General features: G+C 43.7%; 1 protein-coding gene across 6 annotated transcripts in view; it reads right to left on the bottom strand.

The window, feature by feature from the left end:
• FBLN2 (fibulin 2) overlaps positions 1-23809 on the bottom strand; it is an 89030-nt gene that overhangs the window by 21309 nt on the left and 43912 nt on the right. For all 6 annotated transcript variants that reach the window (XM_088061860.1, XM_088061863.1, XM_088061859.1 and 3 more), the window contains exons 3-6: positions 7722-7833; positions 6082-6211; positions 1691-1877; positions 671-877 (exon numbers count right to left, since the gene is read on the bottom strand). In XM_088061860.1, the coding sequence (XP_087917986.1) occupies positions 671-877; positions 1691-1877; positions 6082-6211; positions 7722-7833 (636 nt within the window). The remainder of the gene's footprint in view (positions 1-670; positions 878-1690; positions 1878-6081; positions 6212-7721; positions 7834-23809) is intronic.

The following is a 23809-nucleotide window of genomic DNA, read 5'->3' as shown; positions in this document are numbered from 1 at the left end:
AGAAGGATCACATACAGAACACTCTTTTTGGCTTGGGCAGAGGATTAGAAGCCTAAGGAATTCTGTCATTGGATGGAAACACTGGTTTTGCTTGTTAAGTAACAGAAAGCACTTGTAACTAATATGAGGTTTCAGCTTTCTGGGTTATCTGACTTGAAATTGTGCCATTGGAGAACTCCACACATCAAAACAATTAGAACACAATAGACTTTACTTTCCAGACTTCCACCACATAAATTTAGATAAGTATAGAGAAATTTAGAGTTTGTTATCACTGAAGCATGTTAATTTCAGATAAAAATCAAAGCTTAGGAAGCAATGTTGTCTGTCTGAACTGAGTTGAGTTTATCTAACTTACCTAAAGAAAACCTAACTGTGAAATACAAAATTACTCTGAGAAGAACAGGTATTTCTTTAAAAATCTTTACAAATCCTCTTCTGAAAAGTGCAAACACTCTTGATTTGAACATATGAAACACCACCCTTATCCCATACCACCAAACACAAAAATAAGGCATAACTGAGTTTCCTATATTATAATTTTTCTTTTTACACAATTTTGGGTTTCCTTTAGAAATTTTACAGTTTCTAAAGGACATGACCATGAATCAACACCCATTAAAAAAACCTCAGAGAGAAACTGCAGAGTTTCTCATGTCCCTTTTCTCACCTGGAGAGCAGCTGATACCATCCTCCTGAAGGGTGAACTCTGGGAAACACGAGCACTTGTAGGAGCCCACGGTGTTGATGCAGAGATGCTGACAGAGCTCCCCCCCATAGAGAAGACACTCATCCAGGTCATCTCCAGGAAGGTTATTGGACAGCTCAGCCTCACTGCTGATGGACAATGCTGCATGGTGATCTTCCCTCTCTGAAACTACAGCAGAACATCTCTCACGGCTGTTTTAGTGCTGGGACTGGACAAAATGGGGTATGTGTGCACACAAATGCCAAGAAAAGTCAGATCTACCCCAAACAGTTACTGAAAGGATAAGAACAAAGGAACCCATCCTGGAGATAACACTGATGTGCTGGAGGGCCATCTCCTCCTTCCCTAAGGCTGTAGGGACAGATATTTTACAGAGGCACTGAGAAAAAGCCACAAGGGAGATCACAAGCTCACCTTTCACATGACTGCCAACCCCATTCCCACTGACATTTGAACTAAGGTACTGTGCTGAGCCCCATCTGAAACTGGCCCCACACTGAATTTCTAAATGCAGAAGTTATTCAGTTGGTTTGGAAACTTTCCAGTATCACAATTTGTTGGCTTCTCCTGCATTAGCATTAGCAGCAGCTGGGAGCCACTAAGCAGTGACACGGCTGTCCTTCCTGCTGCCTCTAAACAGCAGCCAAAGCTGGAACACCACCTGCTTCCATCCCTGACCAAGTCTAACAAGGCTTTCTGTGACAATAAAATGAATCCTTAAACGACTTTCTCAGTCAGCTTCTCTTGAACACACACAGCCAAAGTTCCTTGCTCAGTGAGGTCCTAGGTATATTTAAGGATGAGAAACATACACATATTCTTTGCTTTTTCCAGCCTGCTTTAGGAACAAGGAAATCTGTAGCTGACCTGAGAGGAAAGCAGCAGTGCCCCCAACGCACTGCTCCCTCCAGAATCTCCCCTGAAGGTCTATGTGAGGCAGAGCCCTTGTCTGCAGTGTCTCAGTTACAAATGGACACTCACCCTTCTCGGGGGTCACCGTTGGCAAAGGCTCAGGATGCCGTTTGATCTCAGGATGGATGAAGTGATCCCCCCCTTCACAGCAGGACAGCATCACGTGGCTGCAGGGGTAGCCCAGGTTGATGCTGGACTCGCAGCTTTTCCCCTCACTCCTCAGGCGCAGGCCCAGGCTGCAGCAGTCACAGCATTGCTGCAGGACAAGAGCAATGTCAGCAACGAGCATTTGAGAGCACTGAACCAACTGCCAGGGCACTGGTGGAGTCCTCATCCCTGGAAGTGGTCAGAAGTGGATGTGACACTTGAGGACATGGTTTAGTGATGAACAGGGCGGTGGTACTGGGTTTACAGTTGCACTTGATCATCTTAGGGGTCTTTCCCCACCTTAACAATTCTATTCCATGATTTAACACAGCTTCAAGGATGAGCCCACACACCTGGAACTGATCTGCACTTGCCTAAGCAGTGGATCATCTGGAAAAACATTTGGAGTGTGGACAGTTGTAAATATCAGAGCTTTACTTGTGCTTGTTTTTGCCATTCTCCACCAACGGGTCAACTGCAGCCACAACAAACACAACGTCTGACTGTGCCAGTGATTTCAGCAACTCCACACAGCAGGAAGGAGTGGTGCTGCAGATCAGCTCCGCCCAGCTCTTGCTCACAGGCCTTGCTTGCGTGTAGTATGAACAAAAATTATAAACAAAATAACACAGATCTGCACCTCCTTGCATTAGAGCTCAAAACATGGTCAGTTTGAAGCAACGTGACAGGAACTGGAAATAACTTGCACAGACATGAGGGTCAGCAGCATCCCAGCCCTGTCAGGTGTCAGTAAAGACTCTCCTCTCTGTGCTACTGCCCAGCAAACCTGCTCTGACCTTTAATTACCTGTCTGTGCTGGACAGCATCCTGTTGAGACTGGCTGGAGGGAGGCCAGGCTGTATTTGATCCTTTCTCCTCCATCAGAGTATCTGAACAGTAGCTTCGCTGACACATTCATCTCCCACCTCTTACAGCTTGCTCTGCTGCAGGTGGCAGACAAAAACTGTGTGCTGCTTTACTCAATCTCAGACAAATCTACTGCACAGTCAGGTCACAAAAAGGCATCAGATAAATGACACCAAACTCAAAAAGTCCATACTGTGGATGCACAGTGGATATCTAACCAAGCAGGGAAGTTGAGGAGCTGCGAGTCTCTGCTGCAGAGACAACAGGGGTCATATCTGAGCTGGACATGCCTTTGTGGATTTGAATTTAAGTGTCCTTTCATCCCTAACTGATTTTTATATTTTAGCTACAACTAACATCTGTTTCACTGACAGAAAAGCAGAGAGACTCTTTTTCTCTGCAGCTCCTTTGATAGCCACCCACTCACTGAGAGTTTGCAGTTACACTGGAACAGCTTCTCTGAACCCAGAGAGGAGGCTCCAGTCCGTTCAAACATTCACCCTGTGAAAAGGGACATGGGAAATGAAGGGCAGGATTCAAGCTGGCAGCAGGAACTCTAACAACAGAAAGTCCAAGGACAGAACAGTTCCCAGGAGGGAGATCCCTGACCTGGGCAGGGCAGATAAGAGAGGCAGTTCTGTACGCGTATGAAAATGGGGAGGGGTCACTTTTCATCATTAGAAATCCTAGGTGAGCATTCCCATTAATCCAGAGCCTGTCTCTACCAGGGAAATGCACTCACTGCCAGCTCAATGCTCAGAAACTCTTCTGCTGAGTCCCTTTTTTCAGAACAGCATTGGGATTTTTGTGAGCATTTCACACTCAGTGCACAGCCTGGCATGTTCAGCCAGCACTGATGGCTGCAGCTCACATTTTACGGCCCTGGTTCCTAATCTGAGAAATCCCCCAAACATCATAAACAGCAGACATTACTCACATCTGCAAATATGCACAGACATAAGGAACTCCCTTCATGGGCCCAAATACATTTGTGAAAATTCTACAGTAAAGGCCTTGAAGAGGATAAATTATTTTGCACACTAAATAGGCTAAATTATCTTTTCAAAATAATATTAAAAAAAAAAACAAAAACCCTTGCAATAATGAATTTTGGCCATGCTAGAAGAGGGAAAATTCCTCTTGCCATCCTCCCTAAATCCAGAACCCTCAAATTCAAAATTTTATGAAAAAAAAAAAATTCTGTTTTCTGCGTTTTTTTTGTTTTAGCTCAGTTTTGTCACCTTCAATATGCAAAACAGAAGAAGTTCAAGATAATACATGTTTTTGCTGAAGTACTGTAAAATATGCAATATTTGCCTTGAAGACCCTGGCCTCTTTCAGTCATAGTTTGAGTCACAATTTATCCCATGTGCAGGCATGACAGAGAGTATTAAATCAGTCATACATCTTTGGGTTCACATATTTTCCAGGTGAACAAAGCTGTCTCATTTTCCAGTGGAAAAGCTCGTTCACTGAAAAGTTCCTTCTAAAATGCAAAAATTGGAATGCCTCGACCTTCCATTAGCTGCTTTTTGAACTTCCCAGGAATTCTACAACTCATTTAACAGAAAATATGACTATTTTTGCCTTGCAATTGAGAAACCCACCTTGGGAACTGTTCTTTGGTTCACAGCTTTCTGCATTCCCCTCAAAACTATCTTTGCTGGAATCCTGCATAATTGGATTTACCATGGTGGAGTCTCCATCCACTAGGAAAAATCCCTAAGCCTGTGCTTTTTGTGTTAGAGTAAATAACAATTAAAGCACCCTAAGACTGGGTTGATTTAACACAGGCTGAAGTCCTGGATGTGAAAAATCAGCACTGCCACATTCACCTTGAAGCAAGAGGTGAATACATCTAAAATGCCTGAAAACCTACAAATGTTTGTAACCTGGAGATAAAACCCTGGCTTTCGGCAAGACAGTGTAAGTATCTTGCTGGGTTTGGGAGCAATTAATGAATCTTTCCACATTCCAGACAAGCTTTTTTGATTTATGCCACATTTACTAAGAGCAGACAGATCAGGGAAAACACCACTATGGGACAAGTCAGCATCTTCTGCCAGATCCCCTCTGAAACAATGTTTAACCATAATAAAATTAGAAAACCTTTCTTGTAATACAAAGCATTAGGAAGCACTACAAAGTCAGATTATTTTGTATTACAGCAGTACATACTGTAATGCTAAAGTAATAAGAAGTCTCAACAGTCTCAATATCTATTGATTTTCTTTTTCAGGGAGTAGTTGCAATGACTCAAGAGCTAACCAAGCTAAATAGGTTGAGCAAAGCTGTTCAGTAATTTTACTATCTCAGAGAGTTTATCTTAAAGGAAAAATCCCATTGGAACTCGCATGAGGAACCATTCCACGAGAGTATTTTGTCACTGGTTTCAGCTCAGCCAGAAATGCTGGAGTTCTCCTTCCCCACCTCTGCCTGAGGAATGGCATGTGTAATCAGGCTGACACTACAGCCTGGCTCTGCCTGGCATGCAAATGACCCCTGGTGAAAACCTAAGAATAACAATTCTGTCACATTTCAGACATATTAATGTCTTCTCCTGAATGCACAAATTGTGCTTTTACTCTAATGATAGACTTCAGACCCAAATTAACAATGGTTCTGAAGATGATAAATCAGCACAGCTAATTAAACCTTAAACCCTGCAGTGGATGTCCACTTCTCTGCTTCTCCAGTGAACAATTATCTGTGAGAATCTGAGATGTACAAGAACAGATAGAACTAATCAGGCTCCTGCTGAGCTGACGGAAGCTGCACTTAAGCTGAGCTATAGCTATGTAAATTATGATCAGAGGGAAATGAATTCTGGAAGGCAGTGTTCTGGTGAAAACAGGACAAGCTGAATCTTCAAACTGGTTTAAATGGGTTTGGCTTCATTGGTTCTCATAAAGCAAATCTCATTTATCTAAGCGGAGGCTGTGGCTCAGGATTTGTGATTTGTGCTGTCCATTAATGGTTTGCCTTTATTTATGAACAAAAGCTTCCATCATCAACTAAATGCTTGTTCCTCTAATCCAGCACTGTGTAGAACTGGGAAGGGGGGCCACAATTCAACACTGGAGCCAAGCGAACTGCCCAGTAATGGGTTGCACGTTACATCTTCAATTAGGTTTTGCCACATCATTTTCTAAATTCTTCTACACTACAGATATAAAAACTAAAATGGACTTTTCAGCTACTTCCAAAGCGAGGAAGCAAAAGCAATACAGTTAGGTCTACAAAATGGAGATGGAAATTAATTCAAAACAACATTACTGTTAAGTTTTAAAAGGGGATGCAAACTGAAATGCAAATAGCACCATCTCACTGCCACATTCCTGCAACTTCATCTTTTCCATGCCCCACAGAAATGCAGGAACAAATGCCTGCTGAAGGCAGGCAGTGAGGACACCTTGCACACCTGCAGAAGCAGCAGAGGAGCTCACCTTGTAGGACGAGCCCGCGCAGGGGTCGCTGTCCTCGGGGCCACACGTGTCCCCCTCCTTGGCGGCGATCATCCCGGCCAGGCAGCTGTTCTCCCTCACCGCGGACACGCAGCACTGCTTCTGGGCAATCCTGCAGGGGCCAAGCCACCACACTGGCACACATCCCTTGGCCAGGGCTCTCTGACACACTCTGGGAATGCCCCAGTACGCCTAAAGTATCCCGCCTGTAACACCTAAACACGTGCAGAAAACCATCCTGGCAGAACAGGAACATGATTGTTTTAATTAGCATCTACTTTGTATCTATTCCCTGGATCCCTGGAAGTGTCCAAAGCAGGCTAGATGGGGCTTGGAGCAGCATGGAATAGAGGAAGGTGTCCCTGCCCGTGGCAGGGGGTCGAACGCGATGATCTTTAAGGTCCTTCCAACCCAAACTAGCCCGGGATTTTGTGATTCTGCTTCTTACAATCTTTAGGTAGTGAGCTGAGCTCGAGCAGACTCTTGGGAGCTGCAGGACTTGCAGGGCTCCAGCACAGACTGTCCTGGGGCTGGAGAGGGGCAGGGTCACCAGCTCTGCTCACTGGCACAGCTCCAAGTAGCAGCAGCAAGTTTTTGGCCTTGCTTTCCAGGCACTGAGACCACATACTTGAATACTTTTTTATATAAAATGTTTTCTTTAGACATAATATTTGTAGGCAGCCTTCAATCTTTAACACAGGGACACAACTAAAATTGTACAACTAAGACAACTGAACCCCTGACCTCTTACTCCTTTAAATCCCAGTAAGTTCACAGGGACTCAAACATTTGGGATCTGGCTTTTTCATCTAAAACCAGCCTCACATGTACAGGTGCAACTCACTAATGTACTGGATTTGCATCTACTCGGGCCGAGGCTGGAATTTTTAATCTGTCTTTATTTCACAGACAGCTGGCATGTGTCAGTTATGTCACTCCAGATACCAGTGGGGTTGATTTCCATCTCCCAGTAACTTCAGAAAGGTGCAACGACACTCAATTTGATAAAAGGGTTTATGCCAAAGTTTTTCAATTATCTAAATGACACAATCAATCTTCGAGAATATGAGTCTGGAGTGAGTTTGTCTTCATCCCTCTCCTCCAGACTCGTGGGGTACTGGGTCCAGGCTACCCTGCAGCCATCCCTGTCCTGCTGTGCAGAGGGAACCTGGCAGCCTCTCAGAGCAGGTGCTACTGACACCAGCAGCAGGATCAGGCATGTGGTCCTCCCTCCAGCAGAACCAGAGGCCACTCAGGGAGGGCAATAAACACATACCTTAATGACAGGGATAATCACTGCATTTAGCACTTGCCAAGGGAAAGCCAAGCTCTGCCCTCCCATCTAACTGCAACTCCACAGAAAATGGGAAATAAAAATCTGTGCTCTGCTCATGGGAGAGACAAAAAGAAACCTTAAAAAGTTTTTGTTTATATTAGATTTTGGGAAAATGGAGGGGGAAATCCTGGTTTCTAATTAGCCATGACTATTGCCAGTCTACAAATAATTCAGACAATGAATGACACAGTTCCCAGTCTCCTGGACATCCCAGGAAGTACATTTGATTTCTTCTCAAGCGCTACTCTTTATGCTAACTGAAAATGTTCGGTTTTACCTTACGTACCTGCAAATATCACCATCCATTCCACTTACAGGAATTTCTGTGCACTCCCCATTGTCTATAGCCCACTGCTGGCCAGCTCCACAGCAGCTCTCAATCAACTCCTTCGTGGAACCTGTACAAAACATACACACAGATTTTCTTAGATTATTTCATACAGAATGGATTTGGTTTAACTCTGTTTCTTAATTGAGAAGATCTTTAAAATAATAGTTCAGGGTGATGTTTTTCCCTTTCTTTCCACATTTTGTTTGGTTACAAGGGAAAAAAAGAAAAAGACAACTGATACCTGAAACATCTTGACATAATCGATCACCTGGTGATGTCTTTCAGGGGGGAAGAGCAGAAGGAAATTAAGAGTTTTAAATGCTATAAATGACATAAATAGTTAGAAGAAAACTCCATATTTGACAGCTGTGAACAAAATCCCTGAAAAATCATGCTAGGCTACTTGATACAAGTTGCTTATGGTACTGAAACAGTGCCCTCACTACACAGGCTGGGTTATCATAGAGTGCCCTGGCCTTGGATGGTTCAGCTGGCTTAAAAATACAATGAAAAGGGTTTGGGAGATGTAATTCTGACTGTGAAACAAAGACATTAAGATGTAGTAAGAGAGATGGACATGGAGAATGCTGCTCTAGTTCCCCCATCTTTCTTTGTGGATTTCCACTGAAGATGTAAATTTGCAGGCTGCAGTGAACAGGATTTTGCTGGATCCTGTATACCTACTGCATAGACTTAGGGCACTTTGTTCTCTTCAAGCCTTTGGGGAGGTACAGCCCAAACCAGACCTGGGGCCCCTGCAGGTGCAGTGGGTTAATGACCAAAGCCATTTGTGTCCCCCAGTCCTGCCCAGCTCCTGCTCACACACCAGGGCACCACAACAATCTGCACATAACCCTCAGGCTATGCAATGCTTTCATTTCATACAGCACATTAACTATCTTAAAATATCCTCGAGTCCTGAGAACTGCATTATGTGTAAGAACTGCCCCGTAACATTGGAGGGTAGATCTATGCAGTTAAACTGGCAGGAAATACATCCAGTACTAGATAATTACAACACTTTGCTATAAAACAGTGAATTTTTAACATAGTTTTAATTCACTCCCTCGGTGGAAACTCCATTCATTTTACCAAGTGCTGAAATACATTTGTATTGTGGATACTTGCTGGAACATGAGAATAGAGCAGAATTTAACTATCTATATTGCAGTAATCTACATGATTTATAATTCAAATAAAAGTGAATTACTCATTTGTCACTGAAGACTCACTATCAGATTGCTCTACTGAAGTGCCATACTATTAAAGAGTCATATTTGCAAACTATATTGCCTTTTGTTGTGATCTTATGAATAATTAAACCCAGAATGAAGTTATCATAAAATGAACAAACTACTGTACCTTATCTTCATCAGGGTTTTTAAAAAACCTGGAATAACTTGTAATGGGACTCAGAGACATTAGCACGGATTTATGATGTTTTAATTCTCCATTAGGAAGAACAAATATATACAACTAAATATATGCACAGGACTGAGGATCACAGAGCTTCTATGCTGGAGAGATTTTCAGCTCTGTGTGTAAAAGAGTCTGAAATACTAAAACATTCAAACAGATCTTTATTTGGAGCTTCCATAATATTAGTAGATTAAGAAGCAGATTTGCATCTGCTCATAGGAAACAAAGTAATTTTGCTTGAGAACTCTGTAATCCCAGATTTTTTATATAGTGTGTGAATCTTTGATAAGTCATTTCACAACCCACCTGTGAATACATAATTTGCTATTTAAAGATTTCTTCACTAAGGGGAAAAAAGGCAATTTATGTCAGGCTGCACTACAAAACAGCAGCAGTTTCCTCACCTGTTTGCCGTTCAGAAACTCAGCTCCTGCAATTATCACTCTGCATCACTCTGAAGATATGAACTACACAACATTTTGGCCTGATTTCAAAAATTTGTGTATTGTCTTTTAAAGACACTTATAAGTTAATTCTACTGTTTTGAAAAACATTTTTCCCTCAGAGAATTTTAATTCCTCCCTGCCCGTGCTTTAAAGTTGTCTCAGTGCCTGACCCAGCCCTTAGCAGCAGCAGGATGGCCTCAAACTGACCCAGGGACACATCCAGGTTTTCCATGGTCACATGATATCCCCACAGCTTTTACATGCTAAGAATTTCAGCTTTCAGCTACAAAAATCTGCTGTGGGTGGGTGTACGTATTTTAAAAAGTATAGTTGAAGCTCAAACTGAGGAAAACGCACAGTTAAAGACTACTAAATTATTTCCTCCTGCTGTCACAGAGAACCATAAGTTTGTTACAGCAGCAAGAGACAAAGTGGATTTTCATAAACTTTCCTCCCCTTTTTCCCTCACAGTGTTCACAAATTATGTTTCTAGAGTGATAAACCATCAGCCAGCTTTAGAAGGTAAAGAAGGGATAGAATATCTCAGTTTCTTGCCAGAACTTTTTTGACACTGAAGGTTCCCTGATTTCACCTTCACCTGAATTTCCACTCAGACCATTTCACACCTTTAACACCTCCAATTTCATTGCTTCCTCCCATTTTCACTTCCGTCTGCAGCTCTGCAGAGCATCTGCATCGATTGAATAACTCCTGTAATGCAAATACCCATTCTTGGAGCCAGCACTCCTGCCTGGGCTGTCAGCCTGCTTGCTTTATCCATCATTCCTTCATTCAGTTCCAAGTGCTTCTTTTGTCTAAGCAGAAAGACAGACAAACCTTAGGACATCAGCACTTCCTCACTGAGCCTGGTAAAACCCTGGCACAGGGTGCCCAGAGCAGCTGTGGCTGCTCCTGGACCCCTGGAAGTGTCCAAGGCCAGGCTGGACAGGGCTTGGAGCAGCCTGGGACAGTGGGAGGTGTCCCTGCCATGGCAGGGGTGGCACTGGATATGCCTTAAATCTCTTTGTACACAACCTGTTCTGAGAGTCTGCAATTCCTCCCACGATGGGAGCAGCAAGGACTGACCCATCACACCAACCAACCCACCCACCCAAGCCTCCCACCTACAAGTGGACAACTATCTCCCTTTCTACTAAAATTACTCCAGGAGCCATGACATTAAGGAGTCTCAGATAGCAACTTTAACTACACAGAGACCAATGTAAGGCAGACACAGTGCAGGGGCCTGGATAGAATCACTTGACTTCAGGCAGAGGTGAAGTTCAAAACTGGTATTAACCCCAAAAACAATTATTGATAAGCCAGGGAAAGCCAGAGACCTGCGTGAATCGCCAGGAGGATCAGGGTGTCAGGGGCAGGGCACTGTCAGCCCCAGGCACCCACATCTCTTCACTGCTGGCTTTATTTCCAGTTGTTAATTGCTGGATCAGCACTAACATGTGAGAGAGGCAAAGGTCATACTCCCAAAACTGAGCTGAGCTCTTGCTGTTATGATGGAATTTCCTATTCCATTCTTACACCTGAGGAAAGTAGTTTATCTTCCCCAAAACCACAGTATTTCCACTTGCACCCAGAACATACACTTAACAAGAACTGTTTGCTCACACTGGAGAAAAATAAGTTGTATTTCTTTATCAAATGCCTGCCTGACAATATAAAGCCAAGTATTATGAAAAATAATGACAAAAACCTCACAGAACAACTTGGTGGCATTCTTAAAATACTGAAAAATAACTGTTTCCAGTGGGTCCTTTTTCTGCTCCAATCTCTTCACCATTTAAAGCTCTAATAAATAAATAACAAAGTACTGTAGCTTTACCCCTTAACAGGTTGTCATTTCCTATCTTATCAACAGCCTGAGAGGCGTTATTAAATTCCCTCATTGAATTTCACCATTTAGGTGTGCACTGTAACATGTTCTCAACTTGATTTATCTGTGATGGCTGGGAAGACATTTTAATGAGTAAGGTAAAGAGGGGAAGAACATTTATCTTGGCAAAGACAGGGGAGGGAAGAATGACAACACAACCCCCAAGCCAGCTGCTTTCACTCCAAACGGAGCTATCACTTACATCATTGGGGCTGGTTAAGCTCTCCCCAGGACCTGTTCCCAGATAAATGAGCAGAGGGTTTTACTCTGTGCAGGTTCCTGCAGCCTCCTTCAAGCGCCTCAGTGTTCAGGATGCGTCTGACTCTAAATCTCCCTGAAATGAGGGCAGTACTTGAGTGTTTCCATGACCAAACCACAGTTAGCTCACTGCTCAGGATGGGGCTTTAACCCATGTGCTCTCTTCAGTTATTGAGGCTTCTCTCCTTGGAAATTCTGGAAAAGCAGACCGCAGGAGAAATACAGGCTGAGCTGAGTGTTCAGCACACACCTCATTCAATTCAGTGCCTAATCCTTTTCCACCACCCTCTTCAAATCCTGCCTGCCATGCCATCACCACAGCAATGTAAGGGAGGTACATCACACTTGGAACAACCTGTCTTCATTTTAAACCTGATGCAGCAAAGTGTTTTTCTATGCTCTCCTCCATCCTCTGAAGGCACCCGTGTCTCTTTGGGAATCCATCCCACCACTCATCCAGGACAAGTTCCTGTTATATTGCCTTCACTCCTTGGAAAGCATCTGCTTTCTATTTCAACCTGAAAACATTCTGTTTCCTACATTATTCTTTTTTCATAAATTCCTCATGCTGGCTTGCTTGGCAAAACATAGAGAGCTGTGTCTGCCCCAAGGCACAATGAAAAACTGGATAACGCAAGCTGAACGTTCATTTTACGGTACACCATACAATGGAGACATACATCAACATAGCCTCAGCCAGGCTTGTTTGGCAGATTTTGTTCAAAGTGTGAATGAATAGCAACCTTATACTCCCTCTGGCTTTAGTTCTGGATAATCCTTGTAAGTCAGAACTTGTATTACCTGTGGCAAAGGCCAGATAATTTACATGATGTTTGGTCTTCAATGTTTCCATGACAGCATCCTTTATTAGATCCAGGTTGAAAGAAGGAGGGGGGGAACAACTAAATAAATTCTTTAACCCTTTTCACCAGCTACAAACCCAAGAAATTCCTCTTCCTGCCATTTCAAAATGTGTCTCATTTTGCTGTATCCTTCTGCCAAGGAGTTTGAAGCAAAACAGTTCATGCACAATCATCCTTCTATCAGTTAAAATAATAACTCAGAGCAGGCAGAATGTTTCTTGCCCTTCAGCACAGTCTTGGCTGTATTTTACCCCTCAAACCTCCTTCCCCAGATATTGCATGGAGTATATTTATGCTGGCTATTAACTTTCAAAAGAGCTGAGGCTTTGGAAAGCCTGGTTCCGATTACCCTTGTAATTCCTTTCTGAAGAATTTTATCTTGGGGAGAGCAAGCTCTTTGCATGATCTGCTTCGTGGCTAGGTAAGCTCCTTTCTTCAAAGCATTTCCACCAGCCCTGTTTAATTTTAAAGTTAAAATTCAGAGGAACAATGCTTATCAGGGAATGTAGTCAGGGAGTGCCTGTCAGAGCACTTGGGAAAATTAGGCAGGCTCACAGAATCTGCTGCAAGTCAAAAACTTCCAGGACATTCTTAACCAATTACAAACTGAGCTCTAATGGTAACTAAATTATAAAAAAATGTTCCTTCTTCTCAAAAAATATAAAGGCAAACAAACATAAAGAAGCAAATAGAGGTGTGTGTAAGGCCTTTGTTTAGCTTATATGCTCCCCTTACTTCTGAGTGTTTATCTACAGAAAAAATGCATTAATTTCAACATTACCCATTCATACCCACACACTGCAGTGTTAGGGACAGCCATCCATGTTTCTGCTTTAAATTTTAAAAGTTTAGCAGTGAAAAAGGTCCTTGTTTTGCACTGGGAGTGTTGATCAAAGATGAGTCAAGCTACTGTGCCATTTTATAGAGCCCAACTGCCTAAAACCACAGCACACACTTTAATAATGCAATCCATTTAAATATATTATTCATTCTCACACCAACCACATGGAAATTGTATTTTTGTTTAAAGCCTGAAGAAGGATTGTACATTTATATATATCTGAACCACATCTGATCTGCTGGGGCACAAACTGCTCTGTGTATACCCTGGCAGGGCTAACATGGGATAGGGAACTGCTCATGGATGCTCTATGAAGCTGACGCCAAAGGGCAAACATCCTTCAGGTTTGCTCTTGTGACCCTTTAGGGTTTTGAGTTTAACTCTGCCAACTGAAAAGAAAATCCCCAGCACCTGCGTCTGCTTCCACCAGTTCAACATGCAGCACAGGCTAAAAATACAGAGCCTCAGCTGCCCCCCAGGAAAGCCCACTCAGAAATTATTCATATAAAAAGTATCAAATCAATTTGGTGGGGGGAAAAAAAAAAAGCCAAGATTTTAATTTTCCTTATGAACAATTCATCAAAAGTAGAAAAACTGTTAAATTCATCAGAGGAGTGAACTGAGTATTCATCCCTGTTCAGAACATCACTGAAAACACTGGGCAGATTCATCCCCTGACTTAGCCGCAGATGCTGGTGTCAGCTTGTTTGCTCTGCCACATTGCTCAGCACAGCTTTCAGCCACAGCATAAGCCATACACACCTGGAGAAAGAACAGAGAGGAAATGACATGACAGCAGCAGTCAGTGGCCTGAACAGCCCCGGGAGTGCTCCTGACCAAGTATGTGCCCTCCAGCTCTGTTCGGCTGAGGACTGATGACAGAAAGATTCTGAATAGGAAAGGAAGGAAACCTCTGAGTTTCACTGAGTTTCTAATTAGTGAGCAGGGATGCTTGAACTGAAGAATTGTTGCAGAGCTCCATCTCCTTATTTGGGAACCCTCCAGGACTCCTTGCTAGTCCTTGTCAGGTTTATAATCATAAATTACATTGTTCCTTTATTTAATGATGATGTTCTGAAGAGATCTCTCATTTCCTCAGGCTTTCCTTTATGAAGTTTTGTAATCAGGATTTGGGCAAGAATTTCAGCTGTATTGATTGTGGCCCAGGGCATTTCCTGGATTAATGACAGGCTGGAAGAGCTGATGGCCCCCAATTCTGCCTTCCTCCAGTGGCCCCAAGTAGGTTTAAACACTCCAGGATTCACCCTGTGCCAGAGCAGCTATTGTGAAGGAATTTCAGTGGGACACTTAAGTCAACAGCAAGGAAACAAACCTCCTTTTATCCCTTACAAATGTAGGAGGAAATACTAATTTGAATGGGCTGATAATGATGTTTAAATTGTTCCAGGGGAATTTAGCAGCCCTAGCAGGAAGCACAGCAGGAAATCTCTCCTTTGTCATGCAGCATGTCCCAGAACCACAGAGAGAGGGTTTAGTTCCTTTAGAAAGTAATTGTTTGGGGTAGAAATTAGGAAAATGAAGTTTTTAAGTTCTAAATGAAGCACCTTGTTTGATGCTGTTACTGTGGTTTCACACAGCAGCATTGTGTGACTCATTTTGCTCATTCTCACTTCAGACTTTGCCTCCACCTCAGACTGCAGCTCAGTGTAACCCCACAACACACCAAGAGAAATACATTCACATGAACTGTTTCATTCCCTAAGTCCTTCCTCCCTGTCAAAAATCCACATCACACAGATCACACACAAAATTCCAATGATTTGTTTCAGTTCTATCTTCCTAATGAAAAGTAGTGAGTCACTCATGTATGTGCTCATCAGGACAAATGGCACCCCTGTAAAACCTGCCAGCACTGCTACCGAAGTCACCTGCAAACAAGGCAACACTTGAAAATAATTGTAAGATATGGCAGAATTGTCTGTTTTCACCTAAAGCTGAGGTTTGACCCATGCCCATGGAAGCCTGCAGGCACTGCCTTCTCCTTTACCAAAAATTAAAACACCAAGCCATTGAATGCAGAATCATAGGATCTGTAAGGTTTCTGTGTTAAAACCTGAGTTCAAGTCCAACCATCAATGCAGCACCAACACCACTAAATTATGTCCCATGTGCTGCATCCATCCCTGTTTTGGAACACTTCCAGGGATGGGGACTCCACCACTGCCCTGGGCAGCATTTTCCAATGCTCAACAACCCTCTCCATCAAGAAATTTTCCCCTAATATCCAATCCAAACCTCCCTGGCACAGCTTGAGGCCATTTCCCCTTGTCCTGTCCCTTGTTCCCTGGAAGCAGAATCCAACCCCTCCTGTCAGGGAATTGTGGAGAACTAGAGCCTTTTCTCCAGGCCGAGCAACTCCAGTTCAGCCTCAGGTTGTTTATGCATAGAATAAATATAAACATATTAATATTTAGGCCAGTCCTTAGTGCAGCAGCACTGGTGGAGCTCAGACACGTGCTGAAGGCCACTCTGACCCCAGTCCTGTCTGAGGTGCAGCAAGAACGGGTGGGACAGTGATTCCTGCAGGGAACAGCCAACAGGCGACAGCTGCATGTACAAAATATGAAACAATCAGAAGGATGTTGTGGACAGCTCAGCATTTCAGCCTCTATCTGTCTCTACAGAAACTCCTTCCTCAGTCACCTCAGCATTCCATGGTTTTTAGGTGCTGCGGGGACAGTCCCAGCCCCTCTCCCTCCCTCTCTTGTGTACACACCACTGCAGCGAGCACAACCTCGGCTGCAAGGACAGAGCCAGGATCAGGATTTCTCCTGCTGGTCCTGAGCAGCTAGAGACAGACAAATGTGCTCTGGGGCAGGTTCCACACTCCACATGCACAACGTGAAGCAGGCACAGGCTAAAAACCCCAGCTGCAGCTCCATCTCCTGCAGTGTACTCTGGCTCACACTTCCGACTTGGACAACGGAGGCTGCAGCCACTTTTTCAGGAATTTACATTTCCAATCATATTTCAGTTTGGAATAAGAGATGAAGAGAGAGAAAGGGGACTGACTTGTGAAAAGCTCCAACTATGCGATTTAAAAGTGTTTTGGAGCATTTGGGATAAGGCAGCAAATTCTAATGAAGGGTGGAGGAGTCTCTTCATCTTTCCCACAAAGATTCATTACTGTAACTTTCTGCAGGAGACACCGAAAACAGACTAAAGCAAAATATTAAAAGAGGCAGAACTTCACATAGCAGTTCACCAATACTTTTCAAAAAAAACCCAATCGTTATTACATGTGTGTAAATAAGTAAAATGCAGTTCTCAGTTTCTCTCTTTTTCAATATTCAACCACACGCTGGGAAAGCAAGGTCCATTCCCACAGAGCACTTGTGCAAATTACAACTGAATGATCAAAATATCAGGGTGGTTGAATTTTGAAGTTTTTTTACCCAGATTTCTAGTTCAGTGTGCTAACAGCTCATGATGAGAGTAAAGCCTTAGTGCTGCCCAGAGGCTGTTGAAAATAAGATCCATATGAGGCCCTTTGTGGTGATGCAGCAATAAGAAAGGAACAAAGTGTCTGGATACTTAAAGGCAAACAAGTCTGGACATTGCTGGAAAAAGACAATAACGTGCTGAATCATCAGCCAGAAAAAGGGATAGAAGTGGTTGGAACACTGGACTTTGGGTGCCTGAGAGGGTTCAGAGCACCACCAAGTTGTGCAAACCCACACACACAAGCACAACACTTAGGAAGGCCACAATACTCCACATTTTCCACAGAATTTAATTCAGTAACACAAAATAGGTCTTTCATAAACTACTCCATAGAGGCAGGACCCTGCATACTGTTTGCTCTCTCCAGCAATTTTGATTTCTTGCTGCCAAGATCTATTTTGTTTTTATTTGGGTTCAGCAGTTACACCTTTCTCTGCTGCATCTGCAACCACAAATGGATGTGAAATGGATCTTCAAAAGCAAGATACAACATTAGGGATCACTGACAAGCAAACCCAGAGATATCAGTAAAGTGCTGGTGGCATCCCCTCATTTTCCTCATCAGATACATTTTCTTCCTATTATCTTCCCAAAAGTCCTCTTGTCCTGAGAACGGGCTCCAACAAACCAAGCAGCACATCCTGCACATCCCAAATGGAACCCTTGAGGCAGGAAAGGAAGCAATTTCCTGTGGGAAGCACCCCCCTTACCTCAGCCAGGCTCCACGTCACATTTAAACCCACTAACCTCTGATACCTTTGATACCTCTGGTATCCAACCCCTGAGAGGGGAAATGCTCTCTTACAGCAGAAAAACTTAAACCCTTTGAGACTTCAGGGATGAAATCCACTGTGATGCTCTGGCACCAAGGGCTGTCCCGTGACACCCACAAGCTGCCACACCACTTCCCACCTTCCCCTGCCCCATCACCCCTGAACTGGCCCGAGCTCAGTGGGAAGGACTGGGAACAACATGTGGGGTGCCATGGAACAGGACAGCACGTTCTGGGCAGGGGCTGGGCACCAGCCAGATCCCTCCTTGTAAGGAATGCATCTTTCCTCATCAGGGGAGAGGGTCAGCTTTGAACTCGCTGCTTCTCCCAGCCAACAAACACTGGTGGTTAAGTGTCAGCTATTTCCCAATCACTGCAAGACATCAGCTTTCACGTGGAACCGGGCCACACAGCGGGGAGAGGTGAGGGAACGTTCCCCTCCACTACAGTGTTGGAAATACAGGTCACAATCTGACTCCTTTGCCACTCTGGAAATCTGTAGTGAGAAAGAAGAGGGGCAGAGGGAAGGTGAGACATATATGGTGATAACAGCGTACCAACACATACCCCTCCAGTGTCTGCAAACCAAAACGAAAGCATGAAATCCTTCTCACATCAGACAGGTGAGTCCTTATAACAATTTGAAGTAAAATCTTGACATTTTCAACACATTAATATTCTGGAAAGCCACTTACCCAACCAGCACAAGCTGCAAGGTATCTAAACTGCATTTTGATTTGAAGGATTCTGCACTCCTTCCCACAGATAATATAAAACTTTCTGAGGTCTAATTGTCCCTACGGCTCTGATGTTCAGCACAAGGTCATGAGAGAGGGTTTTTCTGTAATGGCAGCACAGTTAAAGTTTGAAGTTGCCAGGCCAGGGGCAGCTCCAAAGCTGTGGGACAAGAGCTCAGCTTCAGCAGGGGTTAGGACCACCAACAGAGTGTATTGGCAAGGCTGCTTTTAGGGAAGAGTTGTTTGTTTATAAATTCAAGTAAAATGCACTGCAACCACATTATAATGAATGATTGGCTATCTGGCAAAAGCCAGTATAAACCCTCTTGGGATCACAAGCTTTCTAGGCAATTTGTTACAAAAGCTCTCATAAAAAATACAAATATTCCATTTTCAATAAAAGAAAAGTGCCATCCACGTGTTCCAGGTTAGGACCTCTCTTTAATCTTCCTGCGTGAGGCAGATTGCAGGGGCAGAGGCAGGGCTGTCACATAGGGATGGCCCCACAGCGACAAAAGACAGGAGTAACTACAGCAGCCTTACAGCACTAACAGTGTCATCTGTGTCCAGATGGAGTCCTGCAGCTCTCACCCTTGAAGGTTTCCCTGTTTCACTACTGCTTTTCCTCTCTAGAGTCCCTCAGTCTTCTCTCTGTCCTACCTGCACACTTTACCCCTATTTTTCTTTACTCTTTTTCCTTATGTCCTCCTCAAATGCTATCTCTTTTCCCGCATCTCTTCAAAAAATCTCCAACAAAAGCAATCCATTTCCCTCCAAGTCAGGACACAAAACAACCATCCAGCAAGGCCACCAGTACTGATGCTACATTTCTCACTCAGTGTGCATTTTTCAGCCCCAAACCTCTGTGCACATCCTCGCTGACTCAGCAGAGGTTCTGATTTCAGTCAGGACCAGTGCTCAGAGTGCTCTCCCAAGTGCCATGAACCCTGAGCTCGTGTTCCACAGGTACTGAGGAGAAGAGATCCCTTATCCTGCTGTGTCTCTGCTGCACCACCCCACTGCACAATTCCTGTGTGCAGCCCCCAGGAGGCAAGGGATGAAATCAGAGTAACGTGACACTTACACTGAATCCATGCAACTGGAATAGATCTCATTCCTGTGCAGCGGCTCACTGACTTCTCAATGACTTCTAATTCCCATTGTCAGCACACAACTGACTGGCACTACCACCCAGTGAATAATATTTCAGGAACCTGAGAAAACATGGAAACCTGAGTTCAGAGCTTCACAAATTCCCAACTATGTTAAGATGACTTACATTTACAGTGCGTGCAGTGCAAAGCACCTCTGCCTGGCGTAGTGTAACCATTTCTGATTGAAGGCTAATTACTTTTCCTCACCGTCATCTGTTAAAGTCATGACTAGCACAACTCCATGCACTTGATTTGCAGAACAAAGTTATTTCCTTAGGAAGTAATATTCAGTACTGAAAAGAAGCCTCCTAAATACAATTCTGCTTTCCACATCCTCTCATCTCTACAAATGTTCCCATGTTATATTTGTCTAATTACCTGTGAGTGAGAAAACTGCTTAGCCACTTCCAGCTTTCTAAGGCTTTATGTCAATTTACAGTGACACAAACAGATTTAATGACAACAACTGTCACTGAGAATTGGTGATAAAAAAGAGGGGTTTTTTTGGTTTTTTTTGCAAACCTCTGTACAGCAGACTTGGTACATAAAAACCAACTGCAAATGAGGAAAATACACTGGCATTTAAACACAGAAGGTTACATTAGCTGCCAAGTCAGCAACTGCCTTCAAACAAAATCACCTCAAAATCCCAAACTGCCCAGTTCTCTGCCAGCACCGTGTAGGTCCAACTCAAACAGAAACACCATGGACAGGTAAAACTTTCTAAATGCTATTTCCACAGAATAGCTCCGAAACACTTCATATGTTTAAAAAGTCAATTAAATTTGATATATTTATTTGACATCAAGTGATATATTCTAAAAAGAAAGACTCAACCTTTTTAACTCTTGCAGTATTTTCCCAATCTTGTCTGGTGTACAGAAACAAACTGAATTTAGGAATTGTGTACCCAGCACCATCCAGCACCAGCGCTGCTGGAGTAATGCAAGGGATCTGACATTTTACTGAGCTATAATCAATGATAATTTTATTTTTTTATTTTTTTATTTTTAATTGCTGATTGCAGGTATAACTGCACACAATCACACCTGCACAAATGCCCAGCCTATCCTGATTCTTCCACACTGAAATGCATCCACTTTTTTAGCAACGATTTTATGACTTTGAATTCTGAGGACAGAGTGACCTGACACCAATTAGAATGTCTTCAAGCTGAGGGTGCTCTCCCTTCAACATGGCCATAATTTAAATCCCAGCAGTCTAACTCACAACAATCTGTCTTTATGCATATCTTGAAAATCTCCTCAATGCCTTAAGAAGTATTTTGGCCGCTAGAAAGAGGTATCATTCCCATCTCTAAAGATATGTATGGCACAGCTCAGGTCATCCTCACATCAGACAGATCTCAGATGACTTTTTTTCCTTTCTTTTTCACCTCAGATAAACAAATGGGTCAACCACACATCACCTTTACAGAATAATTATTTTCTTTTTCAAAGTAGGACCCAAGCCAACACGCAGTTTGATATATTTTTAACTGTTCTATCTCTTAACGGTGGTACTCTTCACTTACCAGAGCTGGTGCAACACAAACTCCCCCTTCCAATCCTTTTTCCCCCATAAAGAAAAAGGTGATTTTTCATGTTTTGCAGAATCACAGAGAATCACATAATCTTCAGTTGGAAGAGACCTCCAAGATCATCAAGTCCAACCACTACCCCAAAAACTATATTCATTTTCTCTTTGTAGCTGGCAGGATTTGAGGAACGTAGGGTGTAGGGATGATGGCAAAAGACAAAAATGTGGCAGAACTGATGCCCCCTGGGCTCTTACAGCAGCAGGGAGGGCCAGGCTCTTGCAGCCACCAAAGCCAAACATCCCGGTGGAGTTCCTGCTCCACGTCACTCCCCAGAGTGATGCCTGCCAGCCCTAGTGCCAAAAGCCTCATGCCAAAAGCCTGGCTGGTGCCAAGCCACAGGGAGGGGAGGCCGCAGCCAAGCTCTGCACAGCAGTGCCAAAATTCCCTGGAGCTGCATGGCCAGACACACCTGGGTCCTGGGATGATCCTCCAGCATGGAATGGTTCCTGTGGGCCAGGACCCCAGTGCTAGTCCCTGGGCAGAGTCTGGCCCCAGCCAGGGCTGTGGACACTGCAGGGCTCCAGAGCAGCCCACACTCCTCCTCCAGTTGGGAGGGTGCCAGCAGCTCAGCCTCTCCACACTGGAGCTTTCCTCTCCCACCATCCCAGCTGAGGAGGAGCTGGTGCAGACTCTGCATCATTTATCTGCCTGATTTATCAAAGTCCATCAGCATTCCCACCTCCCCGAGACCTGGCTCAGCCGGCTCCAGCTCACAGGTACGAGCACTCTTACCTAGGATTTACCTCCACACAGGTATGAGCACCCTTAGTTAGGATTTACCTCCACACACCTATGAGTTTATTTCAGCAGAGGAGGAAAAAAACAAAGAAAGAGGTCAGCCATGTGTCCTGTTTGATCCACTTTCTACAGCTTAACCTGATGTGTGAAAAATGAAAATCTCCCTTGTCTCATAGCGCACGTCTTTTGAATGACATTCCTGAGGAACACACTTGTAAATAAATTATAATTGGAACAAAACAATGGACAAAAGGGTTAAAAAAACAGCAGTGCCCTGGCAAGAAGCCAACAAAAAGTAAGAACTATACATAGTACTATGTACTAAGTTTCTTTCTGACTTCCTTAAAAAATGGATGTTGATCAAAAATTGCCTGCACTTTACATACTATTCTGTGTTTCTTTAAAAATATCTGAGAATTTGCACTGTGTAAAACAGAGAGGAAGCTGCAATTACTTGCCCATTTCGATCTCCTTACCACAATACTAATTTTCTTTTCCTATTTCCCACAGGATTTCACAAGCTGCAAATTACAGAAGTGGGTTTTTTACCTGTAGGGATTGATGCTGTTTATCATAACCCAGGACACAGAGGTAAGTAATTTTGTGTACATTAGTTGTTTGTAGGAAGAGCAGCCTTAAAACTGAATGACAGCTGAATTAGGGGTGCTGAGTACACCTTCCATCACCCCAATTTCTGTTCCATAGGCCTCATGACAGCTTTAAACCCTGTGTGATGAAATGCTGGTGGCTTTCCCAAGCTGGAAGAAGAGAGAATTAGCTTTTCCTTTTCCTTCCTGGCTGAAGAGCTTGGCTGAATGACCTTTCATTTGAACATTCTAAAGTGCAAGCAATTCACACAGCCCTGTGCAGGCCTCCCTGCTACTCACTGCTGCCTCAGCCTACGTGTCAGCTACAGGCTTTGCAGCAGGGACTTTTAATTTTAAATTTCTAATTAGAAAAAGCAAAACCCCCAAAACTAAAAACTGCTGGGAGACCCCACTGAATTAGCACATACATTTTCTTCTGCTATTCTGGCATTTTCCCCTCCACACTGCATGTAAAAGAGAAATGCCCCACAGAGCTGCAGGTCTTTAAAACAACCTCCAGTTTCATTCATTGCGTTCAGTTCAGAGCCTGGAGGAGGAACAGCAGCTTTGCCTGACTTTGAAATCCCATCCTATGGAAAAGCTTCTAGTCTCTGGCAAAAGGAATCACGGAATCATTAAGGTTGGAAAAGTCCAGGCATCAGCCCAGCACCACCCTGCTCACTACAAACGAAGCCAGTCCCCAGGTGCCACATCCACTTGTGTTTTGGAACACGCTCAGGGACGGTGACTCCACCACTGCCCTGGGCAGCCTGTTTCCATGCCTGACAACTCTTTCCATGAAGAAATTTTTCCTAATATCAAGCTTAAACCTCCCCTGATGCAGCTTGAGGCTGTTCCCTCCAGGATGGAGGTGATACTCTCTGGTCTGCTGTGAACCTGTAACACCCAGCACGGAAGGACTGACAGCCCAGGTGCTGAATTCACCTCTTACATTTCTGCTCAGTTCCCTTCCTTCTTTTCAGACAACTTCAGCTGCACATCTGCAGTGTTTCAGCAGCACTAAGTTAAATCCCAGCTTGTTCATTAGTTAATAAACCACTTTTGTTTCCCACACAGAAACACCATGTTGCTCATCCTGTGTTTCAGTCACATAAATCATTGTTGCAGAAAAATACCTCTGCTTGCCTTGGCCCTTTCAAAACCAGGTATTACAGTGTCCTAAGGCATCCCCTAACAGGGAACAATTTCTTCCTAATATCTAATCTAAGCCTGCTCTCTTTTAGTTTAAAAGCATTTCCCCATTTTCTATCA

Source organism: Pseudopodoces humilis, chromosome 13 (assembly GCF_049639895.1).
Source record: "Pseudopodoces humilis isolate 2021_Gansu_Grassland_sample_001 chromosome 13, ASM4963989v1, whole genome shotgun sequence".
Lineage (NCBI taxonomy): Eukaryota > Metazoa > Chordata > Aves > Passeriformes > Paridae > Pseudopodoces > Pseudopodoces humilis.
This window is presented reverse-complemented; position numbering and strand designations above follow the sequence as displayed.